The sequence below is a fragment of the Indicator indicator genome, chromosome 1 (genome assembly GCF_027791375.1).
Source record: "Indicator indicator isolate 239-I01 chromosome 1, UM_Iind_1.1, whole genome shotgun sequence".
Classification (NCBI taxonomy): domain Eukaryota; kingdom Metazoa; phylum Chordata; class Aves; order Piciformes; family Indicatoridae; genus Indicator; species Indicator indicator.
The window spans coordinates 19,511,899-19,539,400 of NC_072010.1; the positions used below are offsets into that span (position 1 = coordinate 19,511,899).

General features: G+C 40.2%; 1 protein-coding gene across 5 annotated transcripts in view; it reads left to right on the forward strand.

Annotated features, from left to right (window-relative positions):
* IFT88 (intraflagellar transport 88) overlaps positions 1-27,502 on the forward strand; it is a 53,602-nt gene that overhangs the window by 19,210 nt on the left and 6,890 nt on the right. For 3 of the 5 annotated variants that reach the window (XM_054400282.1, XM_054400307.1, XM_054400315.1), the window contains 8 exons: positions 558-744; positions 1,319-1,427; positions 2,892-3,042; positions 5,671-5,786; positions 9,021-9,073; positions 10,288-10,353; positions 16,169-16,275; positions 22,431-22,491. In XM_054400282.1, coding sequence (XP_054256257.1) covers positions 558-744; positions 1,319-1,427; positions 2,892-3,042; positions 5,671-5,786; positions 9,021-9,073; positions 10,288-10,353; positions 16,169-16,275; positions 22,431-22,491 — 850 coding nt within the window. Of the gene's footprint in view, positions 1-557; positions 745-1,318; positions 1,428-2,891; positions 3,043-5,670; positions 5,787-9,020; positions 9,074-10,287; positions 10,354-16,168; positions 16,276-22,430; positions 22,496-27,502 lie in introns of all 5 variants that reach the window. The other 2 variants (XM_054400291.1, XM_054400299.1) reach the window with 2 other exon arrangements.

The following is a 27,502-nucleotide window of genomic DNA, read 5'->3' on the forward strand; positions in this document are numbered from 1 at the left end:
CAGCAATTTTTGTGCCTCTCTGAATAATCTCTGTAAACAAGAAGAAGCTGCATGTTAGAGGAGGTGTTTTGGAACACTCGTTCTTGGCTCTAATTGAAGTTTGAAGCATGCCCTTTTTAATCCTTTTGCTGAGATGAAGTGAGATTGAGCCCCAGGCCACAGAAGTATCCCTGCAGTGTGATCTCTGCAGAAATTCAGCAGCTGCATTTAAAACTTGGGTGCTGAAGACCCTGGCTGAACTTCAGGAACATCTGAAGTGTGTAGCTTAGGTGGATGGGTTTGTGTATGAAGTTTGTTGGGTATGGAGATTTTAAAGAAATAATACAACACAGAAAACTTTGAGACTGAATGAGACAAAGTGGCAATACATGTCTTAAGTGTTAAATTCTCTGAAAGAGATCTGCTTTATGCTAATGCATAAGGAATAGTTTTAGGACTGAAGAATGTATTATTTTTCTTCATCTTCAGTCTCTTGAAATCCCACTATACTAAGAAGCCACAGCTGCAAGAAAATTAACTGACAAATGACTAATACAATGTTTGTTTTGTTCACGTAGGAGAATGAATTGGCACAAGCAACCAACTATGCAGATTTAGCTGTAAATTCTGATAGGTACAATCCAGCAGCTCTAACTAACAAAGGAAATACTGTTTTTGCAAACGGAGACTATGAAAAAGCAGCTGAGTTTTATAAGGAAGCTCTAAGGAATGATTCCTCATGCACTGAAGCACTTTATAATCTTGGTAAGTAAAAGGTGCTTTTGTGATCTAGCTTTTGTCTAAAGGTAACACCAGTGCTTCTGAGAATCTGGCTTTCAAATTCTATTGTATTGAAAGATATACAAATTATTATTACTTTATTCAGTAATTGATGTTATAGCAAGGTATTAATTTGTGCTTCCTATCTGTTGTGCTAAAAAACCAACCCAGCATCAACTAGTAATTGCAGATGATGAGGTAGGTCACTGTAAAGCTAAAAATTCCTATTGTCTACTAAAAATATACCAGCTTTAACATTATTAAACCGTTAAAGTAATTCCCGTCTAAGAGATCTCTTTCCTTCATTCATCTTGTTCAAAAAGTGAGATGACATTGTGTTCTTGGTCTTTAATTAGGTTCATGTTCCATGCATTTATCATTTTGGTAAGTCATACTCACTAGTAAGAATGAGAAGCATGGCTCTCACAAATAGTCTGTCAGTGTCAAGGCCTCTGAGTACCATGATCCTATTTCATTTTTCTTGGTTGTTTTGTCAGTTAGTATGCTGAAGTATTCTTTTCTCTTTCTAATTGCATTAATACTGTAACTTTTTTTTTAGGTTTAACATACAAGAAGTTAAACAGAATAGATGAAGCTTTGGATTGTTTTCAGAAACTCCATGCAATCCTTCGAGATAGTGCCCAAGTCATTCACCAGATAGCGCAAATGTATCTTTTTCTGGATTATGATAAGGGATGGTGGCTTTAGTAAGGCCATTTAATATGAAATGTGTTTCAATCATGGCACGATGACATAGAAATTTACTGTAGTGCCTATTATAATTAGAATGATTATGCACAAAGTCACTCTGGTATTCAAGGAGATGAGAACAGAACTTAGAATCTTCTTGGACATTTCCAGTGAAGCAGGTGAAGAAATACATTAAGACTGCTCACATTGTAGGGGAGACATTTACATTCAGTGTTCAGCTTTGTCCTGGAATACTTCAAATCCTGCTGATCTTGTTACTAAAATAATATGGCATATTTAAGCACAATTAAGTAAAACCTTAAGAAAAAAATAATAGTTTATGAAAGCAAAGTTCTCTTCTGAAGCTATTTTCAGATTAGTTAGCGTTTATGTAAGAAAAGAATTGTCTCCTAGCACTGCAAAAGCTTGACAGATACAAAAGCTGAGGAGATAAAAGGGATCAGCTTGGTACATCACCGGGGATATTCTACACTATGAATTTCTTTAACAATGCTTCAGAAGGTGTGCAAACAATAGTAAAATCCTCCTTAAGGAAGAACACATTTCAGTTGCTGTACTATACTTTTAAGAATAGCAAAGGTAAAAAAAATATATTGTAGTCAGTAAAGTGAGTTACCTCCAAACCCACAAAAGGGCTGTGATCTTTGGTCCTTGTATAGCCCCTTTACAGTAGCATAAATGGCCCTACAACTCCCAGTTCCCATCGGGGGGGAGAATTTCTCTGTTCCACTGCAGTGTAAAACTGCTTTCCACCAATATTCACAAGCTTTTTCCATGAAGGGAAAGCAAGAAACTGAAAATAACATGCTGGGCAGTAGCTGCAGCTCACGTTGCTGCGGACATCTGAGTTGTGCCTCTCAGGGATGTCTGAGGAGGGGAGAACACAGTGCAGCCCTAATTACAGCTAAAGCTGCTTCTCTTGTCTGGACTTGAATTGTACACAGTCTGTGCTGTGCTTCCTAGACACAGAACAGAAAATCTTGCTTCAGGCACACGTCCGGGGATAGTAGTTTTACCTAATCACTTATTTCAGGACAAAATGATGCATTACAAAAAACTAGCCAAGTTGTAAAAGCAGCAAGTAAATTTCCTGCTTCTTACACTTCATTCTTGTAAATGAGCAAGTCATTTACAGTCAGTGACAGAGAGAGGAGAACCAAGCCCAAATTCCTGGTGAGTCTGTAGTGCTTTTAAGGTGAAAGAACAGCCAGAACCTCTGAATATTTCTTTCTTCAGTGTAACAATATGCTGTGAAGGAAATTATAAAAATTGAGTTAAAAAAAAATAAAAGGCCAGTTTATCTCCACTCTACAGTGATTGGACATATGTGTCCAGCATATGGATTGCATTCTGTAAAGTTGTGGAAATTTTGAGTAAATCAAAGTATCATCAGCATCAGTCCTTGACTGACGGAAACTCAGATATGAGATCTTGGAAGATCCAAATCAAGCCATAGAGTGGCTCCTGCAGTTGATCAGTGTAGTACCAACTGACCCACATATACTTTCCAAGCTTGGGAAATTATATGATAATGAAGGTGACAAATCCCAAGCTTTTCATTATTATTATGAGGTACTTGATCTTTATTGTTTTTTCAATGCACTTTGTCATAATTAATGAAAATTTTGCTATGGGTTCTTACATCAAATTAGCAATTGATTAAATTAAGCTTTTTTTAAATGTCATTATAAAAAAAAAAAAGGGGGGGGAGAAAAAAAAAAAGGAAAAAAAGTGAGATTTTTGTAGTTAGATCCTAAGGAGACACATAGCTGGTGTTTCCACATGGAATTTGGCCTCAGGCTTTGATTTTTCATATGAATGACTTTTTTTTTTTTTTTTTAATATTGAATCACATAATCAGAGAATGTTAGGGATTGGAAGGGGCCTCAAAAGATCATCTAGTCCAATTCCCCTGCCAAAGCAGGATCACCTATACCAGATCACACAGGAATGCATCCAGGCAGGTTTTGAGTATCTCCAGAGAAGGAGACTCCACAACCCCCTGAGCAGCCTGTTCCAGTGTTCCATTATGCTGACAGTGGGGGAAAAAAAAGTTTCCTCATGTTTCCATGGAACTTCCTATGCCTCTGCTTCCACTCACTGCCCCTTGTCCTGTCATTGGGCATCACCGAGAAGAGCCTGGCTCCATCCTCTTGGCACTCACCCTTCATATATTTATAAACATTAATGAGGTCACCCCTTCATCTCCTCCAAGCTAAAGAGGCCCAGCTGCCTCAGTTTCTCCTCGTGAGGAAGATGTTTCACTCCCTTAATCATTTTCATGGCTCTGCTCTGGAGTCTCTCAAGCAGTTCCCTGCCCTTCTTGAAATGAGGGACCCAGAACTGGATACAATATTTGAGATGTGGCCTCACCAGGGCAGAGTAGAAGGGGAGAAGAAACCACTCTCGACCTACTAACCACACTCCTTCTAATACACCCCAGAATGGCATTGGCCTTCTTGGCCACAAGAGCACATTGCTGGCTCATGGTCACCTTTCCATGCATTAAGACCCTCAGGTCCTTTTCCCCTTCACTGCTCTCCAGCAGGTCAGTTCCCAACCTATGCTGGTCCATGGGGTTGTTCTTTCCCAGGTGCAAGACTCTACACTTGCCCTTGTTGAATTTCATTGCATTTCTCCTTGCCCAAGTCTCCAGCCTGTCCAAGTCTCACTGAATGGCAGCACAACCCTCTGGTGTGTCAGCCACTCCACCCAGTTTGGTGTCATCAGCAAACCTGCTGACAGTGATCTCTCTGCCCTCATCCAGGTTGTTGATCAACATATTGAACAGCACTGGTCCCAGTACTGACCCCTGAGGGACTCCACTAGTTACAGGCCTCCATCTAGACTCCATCCTATTGATCACAACTCTCTGACTTCTTTCCTCAACCAGTTCTCAATCCACCTCACTAGCTGATCATCCAGACCACACTGCCTCAGCTTAGCTGCAAGGATGCTGTGGGAGACAGTGTCAAATGCCTTGCTGAAATCAAGATAAACCACATCCACTGCTCTGCCACCATCTATCCACCTGGTTATGTCCTCATAAAAGGCTATCTGGTTGGTCAGACATGACTTCCACCCAGTTTGGTGTCATCAGCAAACCTGCTGACAGTGATCTCTGTGCCCTGATCCAGGTCGTTGATGAATATACTGAATAGTACTGGTCCCAATACTGACCCCTGAGGAACTCCATTAGATGCAGGTCTCCAACTAGACCTAGACTCCATCCCATTGACCCCAACTCTCTGATTTCTTTCCTTCAACCAGTTCACAATCCACCTCACTACCTGATCATCCAGATGACACGCATTGACCCCTAGCAATTTTAATTTAAAATATAGTCTGAGATTAAATAAAATATGTATATAATAAATTTAATTTTAAAGGTGTGTAACATGACTGCATTGATTTGAAGCTGTATTTTTGTAGTTGTTATGAAGGCTTATATACTGTGGTTGCATTTATGCATCTAAGTTTATATATATATATATGTGGTGTAGCTACCCATTATGTCTATGTAGTTGCATAAAGATAGGCATCCTCTCTCATTTCAAACCAGCTATAGTACTGTTTGTAGAGATTCTCCTGGTTTAGAAGCAGGAATAGGATAGAAAGTTATTTTGTTGCCATATGAGATGTCCTTTTCTCTGTGTCAAGTGAGAATGACCAAAGACTCTGTTGCAATCTGAATATCCTCAGTTGTGCTTGAGGATAATTTTGCTGCCTGTTTCAGTGGGAATTTCTAAAAAGCCAAAATTGTTATTTACATCACAGAAAAGAATGTTTTTAGGTGAGGTTTCCAGTCGACTGACTTGAGTGGAATTGTACGTGTGTTAGCATTGTTTAACATTTGAGGTTACTTATTTTCGTGAAGATATAATCTAAGTGAACATTTTGTTGTTGAAAACTATTTAAAATTATATTTCAAATAAGGCTAGATGGAAAATGTGACAGGCTCTTATCAGGTAAGTTCTAAAATACATTCTGTAATTAGAAAACTTGGCATGCCTTTTTTTTCTTGTTTTTTATTTTCGTGAATACTTAGTATAGCACACTACTTCCATTCATATATTACATGTTTTGGCATCTGGAGAATTAAACACTTGAGTAAGATATTCCCGAAGTAACATAAAGATGTTGTTTATCACTAAAATTGTGTTTACAATTGTGTTTCTTTCACCTTTCCTATTTTGTCAGTCATACCGGTATTTCCCTTCAAACATTGAGGTCATTGAATGGCTTGGAGCCTATTACATTGACACCCAGTTCTGTGAAAAAGCCATTGAGTACTTTGAAAGAGCAGCACTTATCCTGTAAGTAATGATTATTTTATGCCTCCTGACATATTTTCTGATTTGATACCTGTAATTATATCTAGAGATAAATTAGCTGGATAGCTTTAAGCAGATACTAGAGAATATTTGGGATGTTATTTTTCTCAACTTTCTGTTCATCTATAGTGTTTTTGTGTTTACTGCGCAGTTTCAGTGTTAAGTAAGAGCCTCTACTGGGCGGAAGATAGTATGAGATATTAGAATCTCTTTTCTCTATTGCCATTAAACACAGCTATGAAGTGAGGAATATCTCCTCAGCCACCAAGACCTCCTTCTTTGTGGCTTTATATGAAATACTTCCTTTCTGTTGTTTTGTCATGCAGTGAAGTATCATTTAGAAAAAAATGCATCTTTAAGCAGTTCTTGCTGCATTTCCACTTTTCACATAACTTCTACTTCCATAAAGTGGATATTACAAATAAGTTATAGAAGTGAGCAAAAATGTGCATTGCAGAACTACCAATGATGACGGAAAATAAGTTGGCAGATCAAATTGGTCCTGCTAGAAATATCTGAAATATACTGAGTTCAATTCAGCAACTTAATTCCTGAAATTTTCCTTTATCAAAATATGTTGCACTTAATAAACTATGTAGGCCACATATTTTATTCTAGATCAGAAAGGGAGCCTACCAGAGAAATTAATGATAATTTAAATATATGTAATCCAGAGATCAAACGATTTTGAAAAGATGTATGTGGTCTTTTTATGTGGAAATAAATTCTCATCTGTATGTTCATGAAGAATTTTATATTAATAGACCAACTAAAATTCATGCAACTAACAAATAACAAAAATTCACTCTAACAAATGTGAATGTGTCTATTTTGTGATTTCGGAAACCTATAAAAAAGTCAGGATAGGCAAAACTCCATCATCGCTCGTCTTCTGATCTAAAAATTTTTCGTTATTTTTGTTCCATAAATCTGAACAAGGTGCTTGAACAAGACACCATATAAACAAAGTATGTACATTCATAAATTCATGGAATGGATTAGGTTCGAAGGGACCTTAAGAATCATCTAGTTCCAACCACCCTGCCATGGGCAGGAACACCTTCCACTAGATCAGGTTGCTCAAGGCCTCATCCAACCTGACCTTGAACACCTCCAGGGAGGGGTCATCCCCAAGCTCCCTGGGCAACATCATTCAAGGGAAGATTATACCATGAATAGGTTGTTAATAATTGAGTAAAAAATACTAATTCTTATTTTGAAAATACTTGAGTTAGAGTAGACATTAATTATACAAGAGAAAATCCAAGATTTAAGGATGAAAAATTGAAACAAATTCCAAATTTCGGTGTAAAGAAATAGACACATAGATTAGATGAAAATTGTGGTGGTTTGGCCCTGGCTAGGGGCCATATGCCCAACCAAGCTGCTCTATCACTCCCCTTCTTAAATGGACAGGGGAGAGGGGAAAATACAACAGAAGCCAGTAATAAGAAGCACAGCCTGAGTGCTTGGCTCAGCAGTAGCCAAAACACTGGTGTGTTATCAACACTCAGCTACAGCATTGCAAAGCACAGTGCTAGAAGGATGCTTTGAGGAGAAATAACTGCAGCTCAGCCCAAACCCAATACAAAAATGCACAAGGGAGACTTCACAGAAATCACAGTTCACAGGTTTGCCAGAATTCTTTTCAGTATTAATCTTGGCCATCTAAAAAAACCTGTATTTTAGTCAATCCATGAGATTGCTTATACTGGCATTCATGACCTTCTTACAAACTTTGGAAAGAAAGAGATGAAACTGGAAGGACTGCTTCATAAGCTTGTTTTGGGAAAAATGTAAATATTTTATGCTTCATGTTGTACTTGGTCCATGCATGAAACATGAAGTACTTTGGAGAACTTCATATGCCAGTTATTCAATTATTATTTGTGATTATAAGCTGTCTGTAATAACAGACTTTTTTTTTTCCCTGTGGGATAATATAGTAAATAACAGAGTAAAATAGTAAATAACAGAGTATAGATGTTTCAGTGTCTAGATATGCTAATTGATAAATATGAATGTTGGGTCATGAATTGCTACTAATTGTAAATAAGGTTACAGTTTAAAACACTAAACATTCTAAATAACGTTAAACTAAAAAATGCTGGTCACGGTTAAAATAAGGTTATAATTTTAATCACAATAATTCCTTTTTAAATTTCACTGGACAACTAATTGAGAAATAGTTTTTCATTATTTTACTTTTTATCAGCATGCACAGATCTGTCATTAATAAAAAAAGTTGTGTAGTTAATGCTGGCTGGTAACAATTTATTCTCCCTGGAATTTTCATACTGAACTGTGTAATAGGCTTTATTACGGTGTCCGCTTGGCTGCCTTTATTGTTTGCAGGAGGCATATTTATCTGAAACCAGAAGAGGTGAAGCAGCTGGGCTTTATAAGCTTTTTTTGGCAACTACAGGCAAACATATTATTTAAAGTTAAAAGTAGCCTGTGGTGTGACTGAAGGGAAAATCTGAGAAGAAAAAATACAAAACTATTCAGAAAACATCAACATACATTGTCTTTGAGATGTGCTTCTGTTGAATATTAATCCGTATGTGGAAAGTCTTTTGGCTCCTAGAGCATCCTTACACTGTTGACATGAAATTTTTCATAATTTTCACATTATCTTGATAAGAAGGAGGAATGAGTGCAGCAATTTTGTTGCACATGCTCAAATACCTCAATTTTTTTCTGACCACATCTATCACCATTATGTGCTAAAAGGAGAAGGAGAAGTAACAGCTAGGGCATTGAGGTGATGATGCAGAAGAGAATCCAGAGTTTGAAGCTCTTGAGTGGAAAGTGTAGAGAGTTCTTGTCAGGGAACCTGGGTGTGGTGAGTTCTACTGGGTGGGACTTCCTCAGAATACACTGCAGGATTTTGTTCTCCCCCGTTGCATGGTTCTGTATCTCACAGGAAGATTAGCAGTTCACATGTCAGGTCTAAGGATTGTGTCTGGCATACAGAATCATGAGCAGGAGAAAGACTGTAACTTAGGACTGCAAATGAGGGACATCGAGGCCTGAAAGCCTGAAGCTGGGGTAAACTGTGTGTGAACTGCACAGGCGAAATTCTTCCTGGGAAGGCAACATGGTAGGTGAAGAATTTTAAGAGCAGATAATAGTAGGTCTTCACTAATGCTATGCAAATGATTTTGCTTATTCATTGTTTGTCAGTGTGCATAATTTTATTTTATTTACATGCAGACCCACACAAGTGAAGTGGCAGCTGATGGTTGCCAGTTGCTATAGGAGAAGTGGTAAGTTCTGTAACTTTGTTATAATTGGTTTGAGGTTTGTAACTCTTTTTTTCTGATTAGTGGGCTTGTTCAGCCTGGAGAATATATGAAGGGGGCTTCTAAGAAAGATGGAGAGATTCTTTTCACCAGAGCCTGTAGTGACAGGACAAGGGGCAGTGGTTGTAAGTTGCTTAATTCCTATTCCTTTTCAACATCAGGTATAACTTTTCAATGTTAAAATAGTATTTGCATTACACAAACATTTTCTTACTGGGAATATAATATACCCATAAGCAAAACGAAGAGACTAGTCTTTCAGGGTTGTTTTCATCACCTAAAATGCATTCAAGACACTTGATGATGTAAATTATTCTCTTCTTTCTTTCTGTCCTACTTTGTCTCTCTCCTTTATGCTTCTTTAGAACTTTGCAGAACAGACTTCCATAATAAATAAGTGCATTTTTTTCGTTCTGCTGAGTTATTTAATACAACAGTGAGAAAAGGAACAGAGCCTGGGAAGTCAATGAATTAAGAACAGTTACAATGGTTTTGGCTGGGTTTTAGACCATTGATCACTCATTGGCAAAATTCCCAGCTTGTTGTGTTAACACACAGCAGGTCAGTTTTTTCTCATGCTAGCAAAATGAAAATAGCGGTATCTCAACAAACTTTTTTGTCAAATATTTTATGGATATGAGGTCTTAGATTCAGAGAATCTATTGGTCCTTTCCATAATAATCTAGCTGAGCCAAAATTGAAGGCAAAAGGCTTAAAGAATAATCACTACCAGATCTGGGCAAAGGAGTGACACGATTTGTATTCGAATGGAAGGAAGGACAGGCAGCACTCAGCTGTTACTTGTTTCCATTTAAACAATCCATACGTTTGCAGCCTCCCATGTGCCCCTCCTGTATTTGATACAGCTTGTCTAGTAGGTGTGTCATAGAAGAATGTGATGGGGTCTTAAGAGGCAAGTCAAAAAGGGCAAAAATCAGGAAACTCATATTCGTTAGTTCTGTCATTTATAGAGTCATTTGGACTGTTTTCAGATGCTTTTAGTTTTTACTATCAGTAATTAAAGAATCTTATACTTGATTTTGTCAAATTTGGTCTTACTAATCATTAAATAATGTACTCAAACTAAAAAGATGAAAGGATGTTAAACTGTATCAATTTCTCATCTGATATCCTTTTTAATGTTTGGATATGTGAATAGGAGACATTTTTGTTTGCAGGTAACTACCAGAAAGCTCTAGAGAAGTACAAAGTCATTCACAGAAAATTCCCAGAGAATGTTGAATGTAAGTTGTTTCATTGAGTGGTACAACTATCAAAAGATACTTTGTTACACTGAATATGTGTGTTAGTAATGGTATGGTGTAAGTATTTTTTCATATGAAAAATATTTTTGTGAACTAACATTTTTTTTTTCACGCTAGTGCTGCATGTTTTTAGTGACAACACCAAAATGTGAGTTAAGAAATATTAGGGTAACACCAAAGAATAGAAATTAAAAATAAACTTCTTGGTATTTCCTAGAGCTTATAATTATGTTATTTATTTAATCTTTCTCATGATAAAATATATTATTTTTAACTTTTAGTCCCTGCTAGTTGGAAGTCCTGCTGTAGGTTTCTAGATATGAGAAAATCTTACTGCTTAGCTACCTGATGAAACAAATGTACTCTTTTAAGAAGCGCACCACCCATAGTGTCCTTGCAGAACAGGTATGAGGCTCTGCAGGAGGAACTGGTTGTGAGCAAGGACGAGGGCTCACAAAGGGCAAAAGTGCCACAAGGGCCAGAAGTGCCACCAAAGCTGACTCGCCTCAGGGCAGCCATAAAAACTGACCCTGAAAAGAAAAATCAAAGGGTGGTTGTTGTAGGTGACTCCCTGCTGAGGGGAGCAGAGGGTCTGATGTGCAGAACAAACCCACTTCATAGAGAGGTCTGCTGTCTCCCTGGTGCCCGGGTAAAGGACATAATAGCTAAACTTCCCTTTCTTGTGAGTCCTTCAGACTGTTACCCACTTCTGTTTTTCAGGTGGGTAGTGATGATGCAGCAGTGAGAGGCTCACAGTCAATGAAAAGAGACTCAGGACCTTGGGGCATCTGCTAAAGGGATCAGGAGTTGAAGCTGTGTTCCCCTCCATCCCTCTGACATCAGTGATGGATGAGGGAACATTTAGGTCAATTCATGGCTCCAGGACTGATGTCATCGACAGGGGTTTGGATTTTACGATCACAGCACACTTTACAGGGCACCAGAACTGCAAGCAACCAATGGGATGCACCTGTCCCAGAGGGGGAAGAGGATTCTAGGGCAGAAGTTAGCAGGGCTCATTGATAGGGCTTTAAACTACATTCGAAGGGGGAAGAGGTTGTTAATCTCATGCTTGCCTGTGACAAACATTGGGGCAGCTCACCAGAGGCAGAGGGATGGAGTGCAAACAAGGGCTCTCAACTTGATGCCCTGAGGCAAGCCAAGGACGAAGCACTGGGGCTCCCTAAGGGAATCAAGGGGGATTCACCCAAGAGGGTGCCACAGCCAGCCCAGCTGAAGTGCCTCTATGCTAATGCACACAGCTTGGGCAACAAACAGGATGAATGAAGGGACACTGCACTGCTAGGATGCTGTGACACAGTGGCTATTACTGAAACTTGGTGGGATGATTCCCACGACTGGAACGTATGGATAGATGGGTACAAGCTCTTTAGGAAGGGCAGGCAAGGTAGGAGGGGAGGAGATGTTGCTCTCTATATCAGTGACCAGCTGGATCAGTGGAACTCCACCTGGGGAAAGGTGATGAGCTGGTTGAGAGCATGGGTGAAGATTAAAGGGAAGACAGGGGAAGGAGATGTTACTGTAGGGGTCTGCTACTGGCCACCTGACCACCTGAACCAAACAGATGAGGCCCTCCACAGGCAAATAGAAGTGGCTTCATGGGCACAAGCCCTGGTCCTCATGAGGGATTTCAACCACCCTGACATCTGCTGGAGGGACAACACAGCTAGGTACCAGCATTCCAGGATGCTCCTGGAATACATAGATGACAACTTCCTCTTCCAAATGGTAGAGGAACCAATGAGAAAAGGTGCTATGCTGGACCTTGTTCTCACCAATAGAGAAGGGCTGCTGACCAATGTGAGGCTCAGGGATAACCTTGGCTGCAGTCACCATGAATTTGAGATACTCAGGGCAACTAGGAGGATGTATCCCAAGCTTACAACCCTGGACTTTAGGCATGCAGACTTTGATCACTTCAGGAACTGCTGGCCAAAGTATCATGGGAGGAAGCCCCAGAAGGAAGAGGGGCCCAGGGCAGCTGGTCGGTATTCAAGGATCACCTACTCCATGCCCAGGAGCAAAGTATACCCACAAAGAGAAAAGCAGGAAAGAATGCTAGGAGACCTGCCTGGATGAGCAAGGAGCTCCTGGACATGCTGTCACACAAAAAGAAACTCTACAAGGAGTGGAAGAAAGGACAGCTAGAATGGGAGGTGTATAAGGAAGCTGCCCGAGCAGCAAGATACCTGGTTAGGAAAGCTAAAGCTCAGTTAGAGTTAAATCTAGCCAGGGAGATCGAGGGGAACAGTAAAAATTTCTACAGGTATATTAATGGTAAAAAGAAGAGTAGGGAAGGTGTGGGCCCCCTCAGAAAGGAAACAGAGGAGCTGGTGACAAGTGACAGGGAGAAGCCTGATGAGGTTCTCAACAACTTCTTTACCTCAGTCTTCACTGGCAAGGGCTCCAGCTGCACTCCTGGAGTCAAGGAAGATAATGGCAGGGACTGGGAGGAAGAACCGCCCATCATAAGTGACTATCAGGTTCATGACCATCGGAGGAACCTGAAAGTGTTCAAGTCCATGTAACCCAATGAGATACACCCACAGGTGCTGAGGGAATTGGTGGATGAGGTTGCTAAACCACTCTCTATTATATTCCAAAGGTCATGGCAGTCTGAGGAGGTCCCCACTGACTGGAAAAGTGGAAACAACTCCCATTTTCAAAAAGGGAAAGAAAGATGACCCAGGGAACTATAGACCAGAGTCAGTCTCACCTCTGTGTGCAGTAAGATCATGGAGCAGATCCTCCTGGAGGCACTGCTGAGACAAGAATAATAAAGAGGTGATTTGGTACCATCAGCATGGGTTCACCAAGGGCAAATCCTGCCTGACAAACCTGGTGGCCCTCTATGACAAGGTCACTACATTCATAGATGAGGGGAGAGCAACTGATGTCATTTACCTGGACCTGAGCAAAGCCTTTGACTGTCCCACACCACATCCTGATCTTCAAGCTGGTAAAGCCTGAGTTTGATGGGTGGACCACGAGATGAATAAAGAACTGGCTTGATGGCTGCACCCAAAAAGTGTCTGTCAATGGCTCCATGTCCCAGTGGAGGCCAGTGACAAGTGGAGTCCCTCAGGGCTCAGTCCTGGGCCCAGTCTTGTCCAACATCTTTGTCGGTGACATGGACAGTGGCATTGAGTGCACCCTCAGCAAGTTTGCTGATGACACCAAGCTGTGAGGTGCAGCAGACACGCTGGAGGGAAGGGATGGCATCCAGAGGGACCTTGACAGGCTGGAGAAGTGGGCCCATGACAACCTCATGAGGTTCAACAAGACCAAATGCAAGGTCCTACATCTGGGTGGAGGCAATCCCAAGCACTGATATAGGCTGGGCAATGACTGGCTGGAGAGCAGCCCTGAAGAAAAGGACTTGGGGGTGCTGGTGAATGAGAAGCTCAACATGAGCCACCAGTGTGCACTTGCAGCCCAGAAAGCCAATCACATCCTGGGCTGCACCAAGAGAAGCATAGCCATCAGGTCAAGGGAGGAGATTCTCCCCCTCTGCTCTGGTGAGACCCCACTTGGAGTACTGTGTCCAGTTCTGGAGCCCCTATGGGTTATGGACATGCTGGAGCATATCCAGAGAAGGGCCACAAGAATGATCAGAGGGCTGGAGCACCTCTCCTATGAGGACAGAGTTGGGGCTATTCTGTCTGGAGAAGAGAAGACTCCAAAGAGACCATATTGTGGATTCCCAGTATCTGAAGGGGCCTACAAGAAAGCTGGGAAGGGACTTTTAGGTAGTGATAGGACATGGGGGAATGCAGCAAAACTAGAAATGGGTAGATTCAGACTGGATGTTAGAAGTTTTTCACCATGAGAGTGGTGAGACACTGGAACAGGTTCCCCATAGAGATGGTAGAAGCCCTACCCCTGGAGGTGAGGCATCCCTGCCTGTGGCAGGGGGGGTGGAATTAGATGATCCTTGAGGTCCCTTCCAATCCTAACAATTCTATGATTCTACTGCTAAGTTTTAGCAAAGCCAACCCTTCCAAAAGAATTTAGACATGAAGTTTTTGTTGTTGTGTTTTTAAGTATAGTTGGTCAGCCAGGCTCTGGAAAAAATGTAAAGGATTTCAAACTAAACTACAGGAAACGTAACTTTTCAAAGTAAGACATTTTGCAGAATCAGTCACACTCTAAATTTAGGAAGCCCTATAGAAAATAAGGGTTGTCACTGATCGTGAAAACATCTTCTTACATTGTACCACACTGGCTCACAAATTCCAAATCACAAGGTGTCACCAACAAGTCCACGCTGTTAAATGCTGTGTGGGAAGAACATTCACTGTACTTAAACATTAAATTGTATTGTTCTGCTTTAACAAAGATAATGATTTTTGAAGTGGAATTATACAGCTGTGTTGTGCAAGAGAAGTTCAGTACTACGACTCCTCAAAGTTAGAAGCAAAATGTCATGTTCATATTGGTCATGCATATTCCAGAGGGGAAGAGTACTTAGTAAACCTTTTACAATGCTTATATTTTTCTGAGTGTAGTTTCTACAAATTACAAAATGGAAGCAGGAGTTAGACAAGGCAATTTAACTGATTTAAGTTTTCTGCTACTGAAACAGTGGTTCTTCACTCTTCCTTCCTTGGCCATGTGCTCCCAGCCATCTTCCTTAGCTCATTCTCATGTTTATCTGATCCTTCAGTGAACATGTTCAGTTCCTTAAGCCAACAGAAAACTAACTCAGCAGGAAAAGTAAGCAACTAATTTTTGAAAGCAGTCAGGAGAATAAAAGATCATGTCATGTTTGTTTCTGCTTCAGATGTTGACAAACACATAGGAATAGTAACAATGTTTTCAGGGTTTGGTATAGTGTCTCAGGAGACAGTTTTTAGGGGTTCTTTTTGTTCTATCATACAGTTATAGTTGATCATAGAATCATAGAATCAATCAGGGTTGGAAGGGACCACAAGGATCATCTAGTTCCAACCCCCTGCCATGGGCAGGGCCACCTCACACTAGATCAGGCTGACCAGAGCCTCATCCAGCCTGGCCTTAAACACCTCCAGGGATGGGGCCTCAACCACCTCCCTGGACAACCCATTCCAGGCTCTCACCACTCTCATGGGGAAGAACTTCTTCCTCATGTCCAGCCTGAATCTCCCCACTTCCAGCTTTATTCCATTCCCCCTAGCCCTATCACTACCTGGTATCCTAAAAAGTCCCTCCCCAGCTTTCTTGTAGGCCCCCTTCAGATACTGGAAGGCCACAAGAAGGTCACCTCGGAGCCTTCTCTTCTCCAGACTGAACAGCCCCAACTCTTTCAGTCTGTCCTCACAGGAGAGGTGCTCCAGCCCTCCGATCATCGTTGTGTCCCTCTTTGTGTCTGGTTTGGTCTTTTTTAACTCTGTAAATACTAATCTTTAAAAAAAACCCCACAGCTCCAGGTAAAACAAGTAATTCTGATTCACTTGGCATTTGTAAAATTGCTTTCAACAAAATTCTATTGATAGTGGCTCCTCAGTAATAAAGCATTATCATTATTATGCTTTCCAGTTTCCAAAATATTTTGCAAATGTCAAGAGTTCTGAGCCAGATGAGGTAGTGTGCCTTGTGCCTTCCACATGTATAAATGGTATTTGTACAGTTCACAGGTATTGACGCTGCTTCACAGAAAACATTGAGATATTTGGAAAACATCACAACTTGCATAGTGATACTGGACTGGAGTCACCTTGTATGCACAGCTATTTCCATTCTGTTTGTCCACTGCTTGTAAACCATTTCTAACGATGTTTTGCTTTTCAATTAGGCCTCCGATTTTTAGTTCGTCTGTGCACAGACATGGGGTTGAAAGAAGTCCAGGAATATATGACAAAGCTCAAGAAAGTGGAAAAATTAAAAGAAATAAGAGAGCAGGTAAGCTTGCTTCTTTCTGTGATTATAAGGTGCTGCTGCAAACGTAGATGAAGCTGAACTAGTGTTTATGATACTTGAAGATAAAATGCATATTAACTTCCAGGTTTGGTGAAGCTTGTGTTTGTAGGTTGGGGTGTTTTAAATTTAGTTTTAAATTACCAATCAGCTTTACATATGTCTGAATGGTGTTTGAACACTGGACTTTCTGTGATTTTCAATTCTAGTGAAAGATGAGTTATGTGGATGTGATGGGAATGCTGGAGCCACCCACATAATTCAATGTCTTGGAATGTCGTCTTTCCTACTTATTTGCCAGATTGTAGAAAATGTATTTATGAGCCAAGTAATAATGCAACTATAGAAGGGGAGCACAAGAATTTGTCCATGTAGTACAACTTTTTTGCTATTTACAAAACTGTAACATTGACACATTGCACAGGCAGAAGTAAATTATTCTTGTGGTGCCAATTTGTAAACTGAAAAAAAAAATCTCTATGGCAAAGCTACAGTCTGTGAAAGGTATGAGATCATAACTTGTCTTCTGTTCAGGGGAGTGAGTGTGTAAGTATGTGAGCATGCACATATGCATCATTTTCTTGCTGTTCCTGTGATAAAGTAAGGTTTTCAATTTAAAATCAGCTTCTTGTTTGGAAAGCATGCTGTTGAGCAGCAGGTTTCAAACTTGATCTTCCTATCCACTGAACTGCCTCAAAGCTACATAGCCATATTAGAACGTGTTAAATGTTACCTCATTTGCTCTGATCCTAATAACACTTAACTGGCTCCCTTTTGATGTCAAATGACATGTAAGTGTGTCCTTAGTTCACTTTGACTTCAGAGAGTCAGAGCATGCACGTGTACAGTAGGATAATTTAAAAATTAAACTCACAGAGGAAAACACTGATCAAAGGCTGTGACCTTGCTTTAGGGGGCTAGTTGAAATATATTTGTTTGGATTTTCAGTAAATGTAAACTTCAAAACACTTGGAAAAATGGACAAAAGAAAGCAGTGCACAAATGTAGCGATTCTGATATTCCTCCAAGTCTCCCCATAATGGTAAGCAATACAGATAACCAAACACAATGTTCTACTCTTCAGCACTGATAACTGAGAGATCTCTCCACAGTGTGTTAAAAAGGCTGTGCTTGGTTTTTAGAGAGCATCAGTTCAATGTCAGTGATATACATAGTTCTTTGCAGTAACTTCCAGCACCTCAGTGCTTTATTCAGGAGAGCTCACAGGTGAACCAATTAAAAGGAAGAAGGGAAGGCTCTAGGGAAACCTTACAAGCAGCCTTTCAGTACCTGAAGGGTGCCTACAAGAAAGATGGGGAGGGACTATTTACAAAGGCAGGTAGCAGTAGGACAAGGGGCAATGGTTTTAAACTAGAGAAGGGGAAATTTAGATTGGACATTAGGAAGAAGCTCTATTACTATGAGGGTGGTGGAACACTGAAACATGTTACCCAGGGAGACAGTGGACACCCCCTCCCTGTAGACATTCAAGGTCTTGATGGTGCTCTGAGCAGCCTGATCTAGTTAGGGGTGTCCCTGTTTACTGCAGGGGAGTTGGACTAGATGACCTCTAGAGGTCCCTTTGAACCCAGGATATTCTTAGATTCTGTGAGAACTGGATTATTTATAGTTGGGGAGAGAGAGAGGGAAAAAAAAGATTGTTACATCTCTTTTTCCTGTAAATTTCATGTTGGAAGCAGGATCTTTCCTGAACATACTGCTTTACATTCTGGTGGGGAAAAATCTGCGCTAAAGTATTTTTGAAAGATTAAATAATCTAATTTATTTAAGATGTAACACAGTAGTAAGTAGTAATAAGAAATAACACAGAAATTGTGTTTAAATGATGAGGTTTTTTTCATTCTGACTAAATTGTTAAGGGGCTTCATTGAGTTGTACCTGAGTGACAGAGATGTCAATGGCAACCAGTATACATAGCACAAGCATGGTAGCACAAGTTATTGCATAGTTTTTTAGACCGTTCAGACTTTAATAATGAGCATAATTCAGCCATGACATGGAAAGCTCATTTTGTGTATTTCTCTTTAAAAAGAGTCTAGGGATTTTTTCTGTCACAAAATCAACCTTGCAAAGCAGAATCATAGAATGGTTTGGCTTGGAAGCAGCCTTTAAAGATCATCTCGTTCATGCCTCTGCTATAGGCAGGGACTGTCTTTCACTAGATGAGTTTTCTCAAAGCCTCACTTAACCTGACATTGAATGCATCTGGTGATTGGGTATCCACAACTTCTCTGGGCAATCTGTTCCAAATACTTCTTATAGGGTTGCCCAGAAAAGAAAACTGATTTTAAATTCAAGTAAGCCTAAGCCTGTTGTAACTTAAACTAATTTTCTTTTAAACAGAGAAAACTGAAATGCACTAGGTTTAACAAAACCATCCCCCCAAAACCACTGCCAACAATAACTCTCTCAACTCCATCCCTGCAGGTTTGCCCATGCTTCCAGTCTGAGTTTCTGAGTGGCAGCAAAATTCTGTTCCTGCAGTTCCTAGTATTTTTTTTTTTTTTTTAGAACATTTGAAGCTTGATGAGTTGGTTTCTTCTCTTTCTTGTACAAAAAATGATTGCAAGCCACCTGTTAAGGACTTCTGCCCAAGTACCACACCTCCATAACCCTGAGTGGATCCCTTCTGGCCCCATAGACTTGTGTATGTCTGAGTGATGCAGCAGTTTGCTAACCATTTAACACTGGATTATGGGGGCTTCATTCTGCTCCCAGTACCTGTATTCCAGCTCAGGGGGCTGGATACCCAGAGCACAACTGATCTTACTACTAAAGACTGAAGCAAAGAAGGCATCATCCTTGGTCACCTTGCCTTTTCATTGTGCTTGGTCATTATGTTTCTTGCATAATCCTTAGCTCTGGTGTACTTATAGAAACTTTTTTTTTTTTAAATTGCCTGTTAGAGAACACATTACAGTTTAGTATGCTGCTCTCCTGAATTAGAAGTTGGGTATCTTCCTGTGACAGAATCTGAACATCAGTGCTGTCTTGCAAACAATAACGCTGCGCTTCTCTATTTTTGCTATTGGTATTACATCTGGGTTCTCATCTCTTAGCTTTGTGCTTGGTGCTTTATAAAACTTCTTCTCTGTTGGCTTGGTTGGTTTCTCTGTGTGTGGTTTTTAAGTCTTATGTCTACCATCTGGCTTTGGAAATTACTAGATATTTTTATCCTAATAAATTCCTTCTGTCATCCATGAATATATAGTCATAAACTATACTTTCAAGTTCTAAAATTACCAAATTTTAATATTTCACCACCTAAGTTTTCAATAGGACCACTGGTTTCAGTTAGCAATACCAGATATAGTTCAATTTCTGCTCCCAATTCAGACTAACCCTCAATTGCACCTAGTAAAGAGAAGTCAGGTAAATGCTTGTGTAATATGCCTATGTTTCAAAGTCTACATACAGACTTTGTCTTCCTGTAGAAATGCATCAAAAGTTGCTCTTCTGGCATTGTTTTTCTGTAGTAAGTATATACAAGTGGAGTCTATACAAAAATAAATACTCTGGAGTACTTCTTTCCCTTGGTTTTCAAATATGGACAAGTTGTTAAATACTTCCAGCCAAGAATCTGGGAACATCTGTGGGGTTCATTCCTTGTAGAAATTTTTCTCCCTGCCTCTCACAGCATTGGATTTTTACTATAACCTTCACATGTTTTTGTTGGTTTTGGTTTTCTGCATTAATCTTCTTTTTTCATGTTCCAGTTTAAGAAAGACAAATAATAGTGTGAAAGTTCACACAACCTTGGAACTGGTGTATACACACATTACTATTTATTTCCCTAAAGTGACCTTAATGGCTGAAAATGAGGGACTGATTGGGTGTGGCGTGAAGCAGTGATGATAGGGGCAAACATTGAAGGGGACTTTACTGCCTTTACCTTCAGGCTTCTACATCTGGACTAATCGTCCTAAATGTCTTTTGCAGTCGTGGGAGAGAAATAGGCATTTTTAGGGTGGAAATCACTGGACCTCTTTTAAATGTCTGCTTTTGGTATGGGATGACTTATAAACTGCTCACTTGGAAGGTGACAAGAATTAGTCATATGCTTAAGCTGTAATACTTGCATAGCATTTTGAGAGTAAAGTCCTAGGATGTAAATGCCATGAAGGCACTGTCGTATAGGAACCTCTTCCCTCTGTCAGACAGAAACAGCTTTCACTGGCAGACATGTCAGTAACTCAGCATTTGGAGAGTCTGAACATGCTTCCTGGAGGACTGATAGATGCTGCTTCACTGGACTGTGAATAGGATATTTAATCCAAAATTCAGAGAGCATATTTTACACTTGAGGATTTCCCAAAATAAATAAAGTATGAAAAATTCCGTTCTTAGACTGGATTTCTCCAAGACTAGTCTTGGTTTCACACTAGGCTCGTTGCTTTCCTGTTTGCTTCCTGTGAGTTTTGATTTAAGGGTTCTTCCTTTTTTGCATTGGCATGAATCTTGAAAGTTCTTTCACTTCTCCTGTGTCATTACAACCTCGCCAGATGCCATGATATTTTTCTGGTGAAAAATGAGTGAAGAAGCCACAGTAATTGACCTAAATACATGGTTAAGTAGTGTGCATGTGTTTTAATCAGATCTTGAATTCTTATTTTGAAATAAGATGCAGAGATTATTAACAGTTCAGTGCTTTAAATATCAAGTTTTTGTACCTACACATCATCTTCTCACGAGTAACTAGTGATAGGACAAGAGGAAATGGGCTTGAGTTGTGCCAGGGGAAATTTAGACTGGATTCTTTACTGAAAGAGTGGTGAGGTCTTAGAACAGGCTACCCTGGGAGGTAGGGAGGTGGTGGAGTTGCTGTCCCTGGATGTGTTCAAGAAGCATGGAGATGCAGTGCTTCAGGATACAGTTCAATAGTCATTGTAGTTGGCTTATGACATGATAATCTTGAAGGTCTCTTCCAACCTTAATGATTCTATGATCAAAAAGTCCTCAACCAAGATGTACTTTCTTGTACTTGACCAGATACATGCATGAGAACTTTGGTGTTTTGCCAGTAGAAGCCAAGTCTGCCATGTGATATAGAGGTATTATTTCCATAAACTGTTAAAGTTTTCAAATAACACTAACCAAAAAAAAAACAACAAAACAGCTGCAAGATGTTTATGGTACTTTTCTCAGTGCAAGACAGCTGACTTTCTAAACACAGCTTTTAAAGTATTTACCTTTACCTTTATCTTGCGTTTAACACTCAACAGCAAATTGAATTTTGCTGTGAAGTACAGTGCTGCGCCAGGTATTCAAAATTTAAGATCTCTGGGGTGAATGGTTCTTTTTATAGATTTCCATACTTCCCCCACCTTGAACCTTTAAATAATAAAAAGCTTGTAAGATTTACAAGAGGTTAATAGGCAGAGGCTACTTTGAACTCATGGAAGGAGGGCTATGTTGCCTGTTTTTTCAGCTGTACTTTACAAAGCACATGTGAATTACTTTTATGCACATTCCTAGTATAAATTTTATCTGAAGAAAATTTATTGAGGTATTCTATTTGAATTTCACAGAACTTTTTTTATTTAAACATGGGATTTAACACTGATTTCAAGGACAATTTTGTGCACGGAAAAAAGAAGATGTCATGGGTTGAGTTGAATCAGCTGCTGATACTCAATACAATGCTGTGCCATCATGCCAGCATAAAAATCAAAGTGCTGGCTGGAGCAAGCTATCATGGGGCTTGAAGTTCAGATTGGATCATGAGAGGCTTCCTGTTCCAGTTGCTGCTTCCCGTTTCTGGGTTTGGGGTGTTGGTCTTTCCTGCAGAGCTGGCTTGTTTTGGAGGCTGCAGTGTGGTCGGGGGGGAAACCATTTTCTGTCTGGCTTCTGCTGCTGCTTTTGCTACGGTAATGATGTAGTGCGTGAGCTCATTAAAACTCCTCATCTCAAGCCAGAGTTACTTTGTTACTTTGCCTCCCCTCTGTGTGGGGTTTTGCGGGAGCAGGCTGTGTTAACCCAGGACACATTAGTTACAGTATAGTAAGCCTATAATGTTCTTGTACTGCTAAGCTGACTTTTCAGTCATGATCTCTAAAGTATATTACTAAATGAGAGGGTTTTTTTCCTGTTCTTTTCAAACCTTTTTCATTGTTCTCCAGCGCATTAAATCTGGTAGAGATGGCAGTGCACGTAGCCGCAGAGAAGGAAGTGCTGGTAGTGGTAAGTACTTAACACCTCTGCTTAAATACCAGATTTGTCAGGATCCTGAAGAAAAGAGTTTTTCTTAATGTGTTTTTAAAACTTCCTTACTTTTCCAAGTGCAAACAAATATGCATTGAGTAATATGCAAGTACATCGTGAATTTTGTTTCATGCTTCTTGATTATCTTACTGCCATATGAACCCTCAACTGGTGTGGTTGGTCTAAGATTCATGCTTTATATTCATTATATCCCTAGTGCTAGTTTGTTTTCTTGTTTTGAATAGCGTGGACTTGTACATTTTTATCTCATTAACTTTGGAATATCTGCTGTAAGAAATAATTTATTAGAACAGAACAGAACATGTAAGTCACAAAGAACGGGAATTCATTGTGTTTTTATTACGGAGGAAAGGGAATTTTGTGCCCACCTTCCAGTCAATTACATTAGATGTTTGTTACAAGTTTCAAGAGGCTATTACGTGCAACGAGCTCCATGATGAGGAGAAGATACCCATGCCATCTTCAAGCTCCTTCTTCCCCACTTCCCATTATAGCAGAGTTGAAATACTAGAGTCTTTCATAGCAGAAAGCTTGCTCTCCAACTAATAAGTCTCCCTGCAGCCATAGATTTACAATGCTGACTTCATCGGTGTTAAACTCCAGTAATGTAAGTCTGGAAACTGGCCTGCTATGTCTTTTCTGCACTAGATAGTTCTGCAGCATGCAGAATAATGATTTTTCCCTCCTGTTACTAAATCCATGAAATGTTAGTAATGTTAAACCTATCTGTTCCCTGCTGCTGCTCCAAGGAGACTAGCAGACTTCAGGCTACTTCAGCTATCTGGGAAAAAAACCAAACACCCCAATTATATTTTTACTCAAAAAGGAAATAGGATCTTTGTATTATGATTTTGATTTATCTTAGTATCAGCTGATCGCATTAAAAAACCCCTATAAATTCTTGCCTCTGTCCCCTTCCTTTTACATAGAAATAATACATGGAACTTTTTATCTTACTTGGTAGTTTTGCTGCTCCACCTATATAGCAGATTCTTTACTACATTTATCCAATTCTGTAGTGTCATGAAAAGTCCTGGAAATCACTAATGTAATCTTAAAATGACCTTAGAATGCTGTGACTGGTTTCCTGTGTTCTCTAAGGGTTAAGAATGAATGGTGGATGTATAAGAGAGAGCTCATTCCTTTTTCAGCACAGTAGTTTCACTAGAGAAGCTTTTAAATCATTTCTTTCTGTGTAGAAAAAAACACCATTGACCTAGGATTGAATTTTACCTGTTCTGGGCCTCAAGCCAAAGGAATTCTTGGGGTGAAATTCCTTATTTTGGTAACAGAGAGGCATGGAAACATTTCTGGACTCTCCATTGTTACGTAAACCCTGTGATCAGGCAGCCAGCTAGAGCTGCCAGCAGAACAGAGCGTGAGACAACATTGATCTCTTTTCTGTCACAGAGTGCCTTATGCTATATAGAAACAAACAGCAACACTGGTAGCAGGCAAGGGTATTTAGAGTTGTGCAGAACATTCCATTAGGCATACAGGCAAATGGCAGAAAGGTTCTCTTTTCTTACAGCTGTGTATTGTAATTATCCCCTAACCTCGTTAATGAAAAAGGGGTTATGTTATCAGGAGAGAGTGAATCAGTGATTTAGTAAAAGAACAATATAAAGAACAATCAAGATGGAAAAATGATTAAGGCAACATTAATCTGCCTAACTACCAGTTTGTCAGTACTTCTTTTAAAGACAGAGTATCTATAGAAAGTGGATGCTTTTTAATTATTATTATTTTTATTATTATTTTTATCTGATCCCTCAGGGATCAGTCCTGGGACCAGTCTTGTTCAACATCTTTGTTGGTGACATGGACAGTGGCATTGAGTGCACCCTCAGCAAGTTTGCTGATGACACCAAGCTGTGTGGTGCAGCAGACAGGCTGGAGGGAAGGGATGGCATCCAGAGGGACCTGGACAGGCTGGAGAGGTGGGCACGAGCCAATCTCATGAGGTTCAACAAGACCAAATGCAAGGTCCTGCATCTGGGTTGAGGCAATTCCAAGCACGAATACAGGCTGGGCAATGACTGGCTGGAGAGCAGCCCTGAAGAAAAGGACTTGGGGGTACTGGTGGATGAGAAGCTCAACATGAGCCACCAGTGTGCACTCGCAGCCCAGAAAGCCAACCAGATCCTGGGCTGCACCAAGAGAAGTGTGTCCAGCAGGTCAAGGGAGGTGATTCTCCCCCTCTACTCCGCTTTGGTGAGACCCCACCTGGAGTACTGCATTCAGTTCTGGAGCCCCTATCCCAAGAGGGATATGGACATGCTGGAACATGTCCAGAGAAGGGCCACCAGGATGATCAGAGGGCTGGAGCACCTCTCCTATGAGCACAGACTGAAAGAGTTGGGGCTATTCAGTCTGGAGAAGAGAAGGCTCCGAGGTGACCTTCTTGTGGCCTTCCAGTATCTGAAGGGGGCCTACAAGAAAGCTGGGGAGGGACTTTTTAGGCTATCAGGTAGTGACAGGACTAGGGGGAATGGAATAAAGCTGGAAGTGGGGAGATTCAGGCTGGACATGAGGAAGAAGTTCTTCCCCATGAGAGTGGTGAGAGCCTGGAATGGGTTGTCCAGGGAGGTGGTTGAGGCCCCATCCCTGGAGGTGTTTAAGGCCAGGCTGGATGAGGCTCTGGTCAGCCTGATGTAGTGTGAGGTGTCCCTGCCCATGGCAGGAGGGTTGGAACTGGATGATCCTTGTGGTCCCTTCCAACCCTGACTGATTCTATGATTATTATAAAAAAAGAATCCATTCTCCTCCCCTCCAAAGGTGGACAAATGAGGAATTTTGATTGCAAACTCTAGTAGTTCCAAGGCATTACTTGAATAATGGGTGAAGAGCAAATGCAGATGTCTAGGAGGCTAACATAAAGAGGATGAGAAGGAAAGCATAAGGACCTTAAATTTGTCCTATCAGTACTTTTTGCTCAAGTTTGTTGCTCAAGATGCTATGTTGAATTCATGGAAGAACAGAAAAAAACCAGAGCTTGGGCACAAGTCTGTATGAAAGCATGCTTGAGAAGTCTCCTACACACTCAGTGCCAAAGATCCAGCCTTTTTGGAAATAATTCAGCAAACCAAGTGTAGGTACAAAGAAGGTCCTGTGTTGAGCCTGGAGTTAATTTTCTGCTGGGATTCCTGATTAAAAGTTGTGGTGAGATGTACTACTTATATGTATTTTTAGGATTCAAACCCATTACACATTTTGCAGCTAATAATGTTGACTCTGGGGAACCTTATCAGTGAAGAAACTGCACACTTAAAGCAACAGATGTTAAGGGCTATGTTTTAGTTTATCTGCCATTTGCTGAGGGTAGCTCAAAGAAACCTGAATACCAATTTTGTCCAATGTTTGGCATTATTCACAGAATCTTGTACACTTGATAAGTTACTGGCTGCAAATTTGAAAAAAAAATATATTAAAGATTAGTCTTTTTCAGTGGTGTTGCCACTATCAAAAGGAATCATTTTCCTACACTGTGATGAGGGATTTGCCACCATTACTGAACCCAGTGAAGCATGGAATCCTCCTTAATTTAATACTTACTAGCTAAATGAAGTATGTATTCCAAATATTTTAGGTGTGATGCATGTTTTATTTCTTTGCCTTTACCAGCTCACTGTCCCCATACTTGCTGCTTTTCCTAACAGACTATTTTTTCCCTGAGTGTTTTGTTCCTGTATAGTTATTAGCAATATTATTAATTTATGGTTCCTTATTTTAGGAAATATGTCTAAAATTGCTTTTAGAGAGGAAGCTAAGAGGAAAGAGAACTAAAACAACAGAATTTGTACTACATAGGACACCTCTAAATATAAACATTGATATACAATATAAATTAAAACAGAAGATGATGCACCAAAGCATAATTTGAAGAATATGATGAGTGTATTCAGGGATGGTGAGCAAAATGGAAAAAGGGAGACCAAGAAAACTGACATCTATATCAGTGTCAGTTAAAGTCTGCTCTTATCTTGTGAAAAGCATAAGTGTTAAGTCCAAAACGCCTGCCCAAAACTGAACACATTCGTTCACTCATATAAAAAAATAAATTTTCTTCTCCCCACAATGATTAGATTTATGATTCCCAATCTTTTGGATTCATGTTGAAAGCAGATGACATTGGTACACTCCCTTAAAATTACTCTTTTTAATTTAAAAAAGGAGGGAACTAACAGTGTGTCTGAGTTTAGGTAGTTCTCAAAGATTTCCTTTCCAAGACTTGCTTGTCTTCATAGTTGCTCTTTTTTTGTGCTTTGCAGAGATGTGATAGTAACATCCAAAATTTGGAAGTTAAGACACTGTGGTATTTACTACCCTAAGAGATTATTTTACTGTTCAATAGCATAGCACCTTTTACAGATAAAGGAAGGTATGACTTTAAGGAGTACATTTCCATAGCAGTGTTTACTTGGTCTCTGTTTCCCCTGCTCTCTGAATGAGGAGTTTTGTACTGGACTGAGAGCAGAGTTGTGCTGGATAAGAGGAGCCATGCCTGCAGTCTTGGACAGGTGCCCAAAGAAGCAGTGTTGAATTCAGAAGATGAGAGGCTGAGCGCTCTGCATTCTCCTTGTTACCTAAGCCTGTCCGGATTAATTTGGAAAGGAAACCGTGCAAGAATAATTTAGGTGACTTTTCCTCTTTTCATTTCACCTGTGACAGTGTCAGCAGAGAAGTGGGTTTGTCCATCCCAAAGAAACATCCCATATTCAAACACCCTTGAGCAGCCCATATGGAAACATGTTACAGACGGTAGGGCTATAAGCAAATAATCTTGACCATGACAGAGGCAAAAGATTCTCTTTGCTCTGCAGCCAGGACTTCACAATCCCTTATATTTTCTAGTCTTTGTGTGCTTGTTGATGCCTCATTAATTACAAATCATTGTGGGATGCTTTCATTTGCTGTGTAGTTATCTAACAACCTTACCTTTTGATATCTCTTTCCGATTAGTAAAATT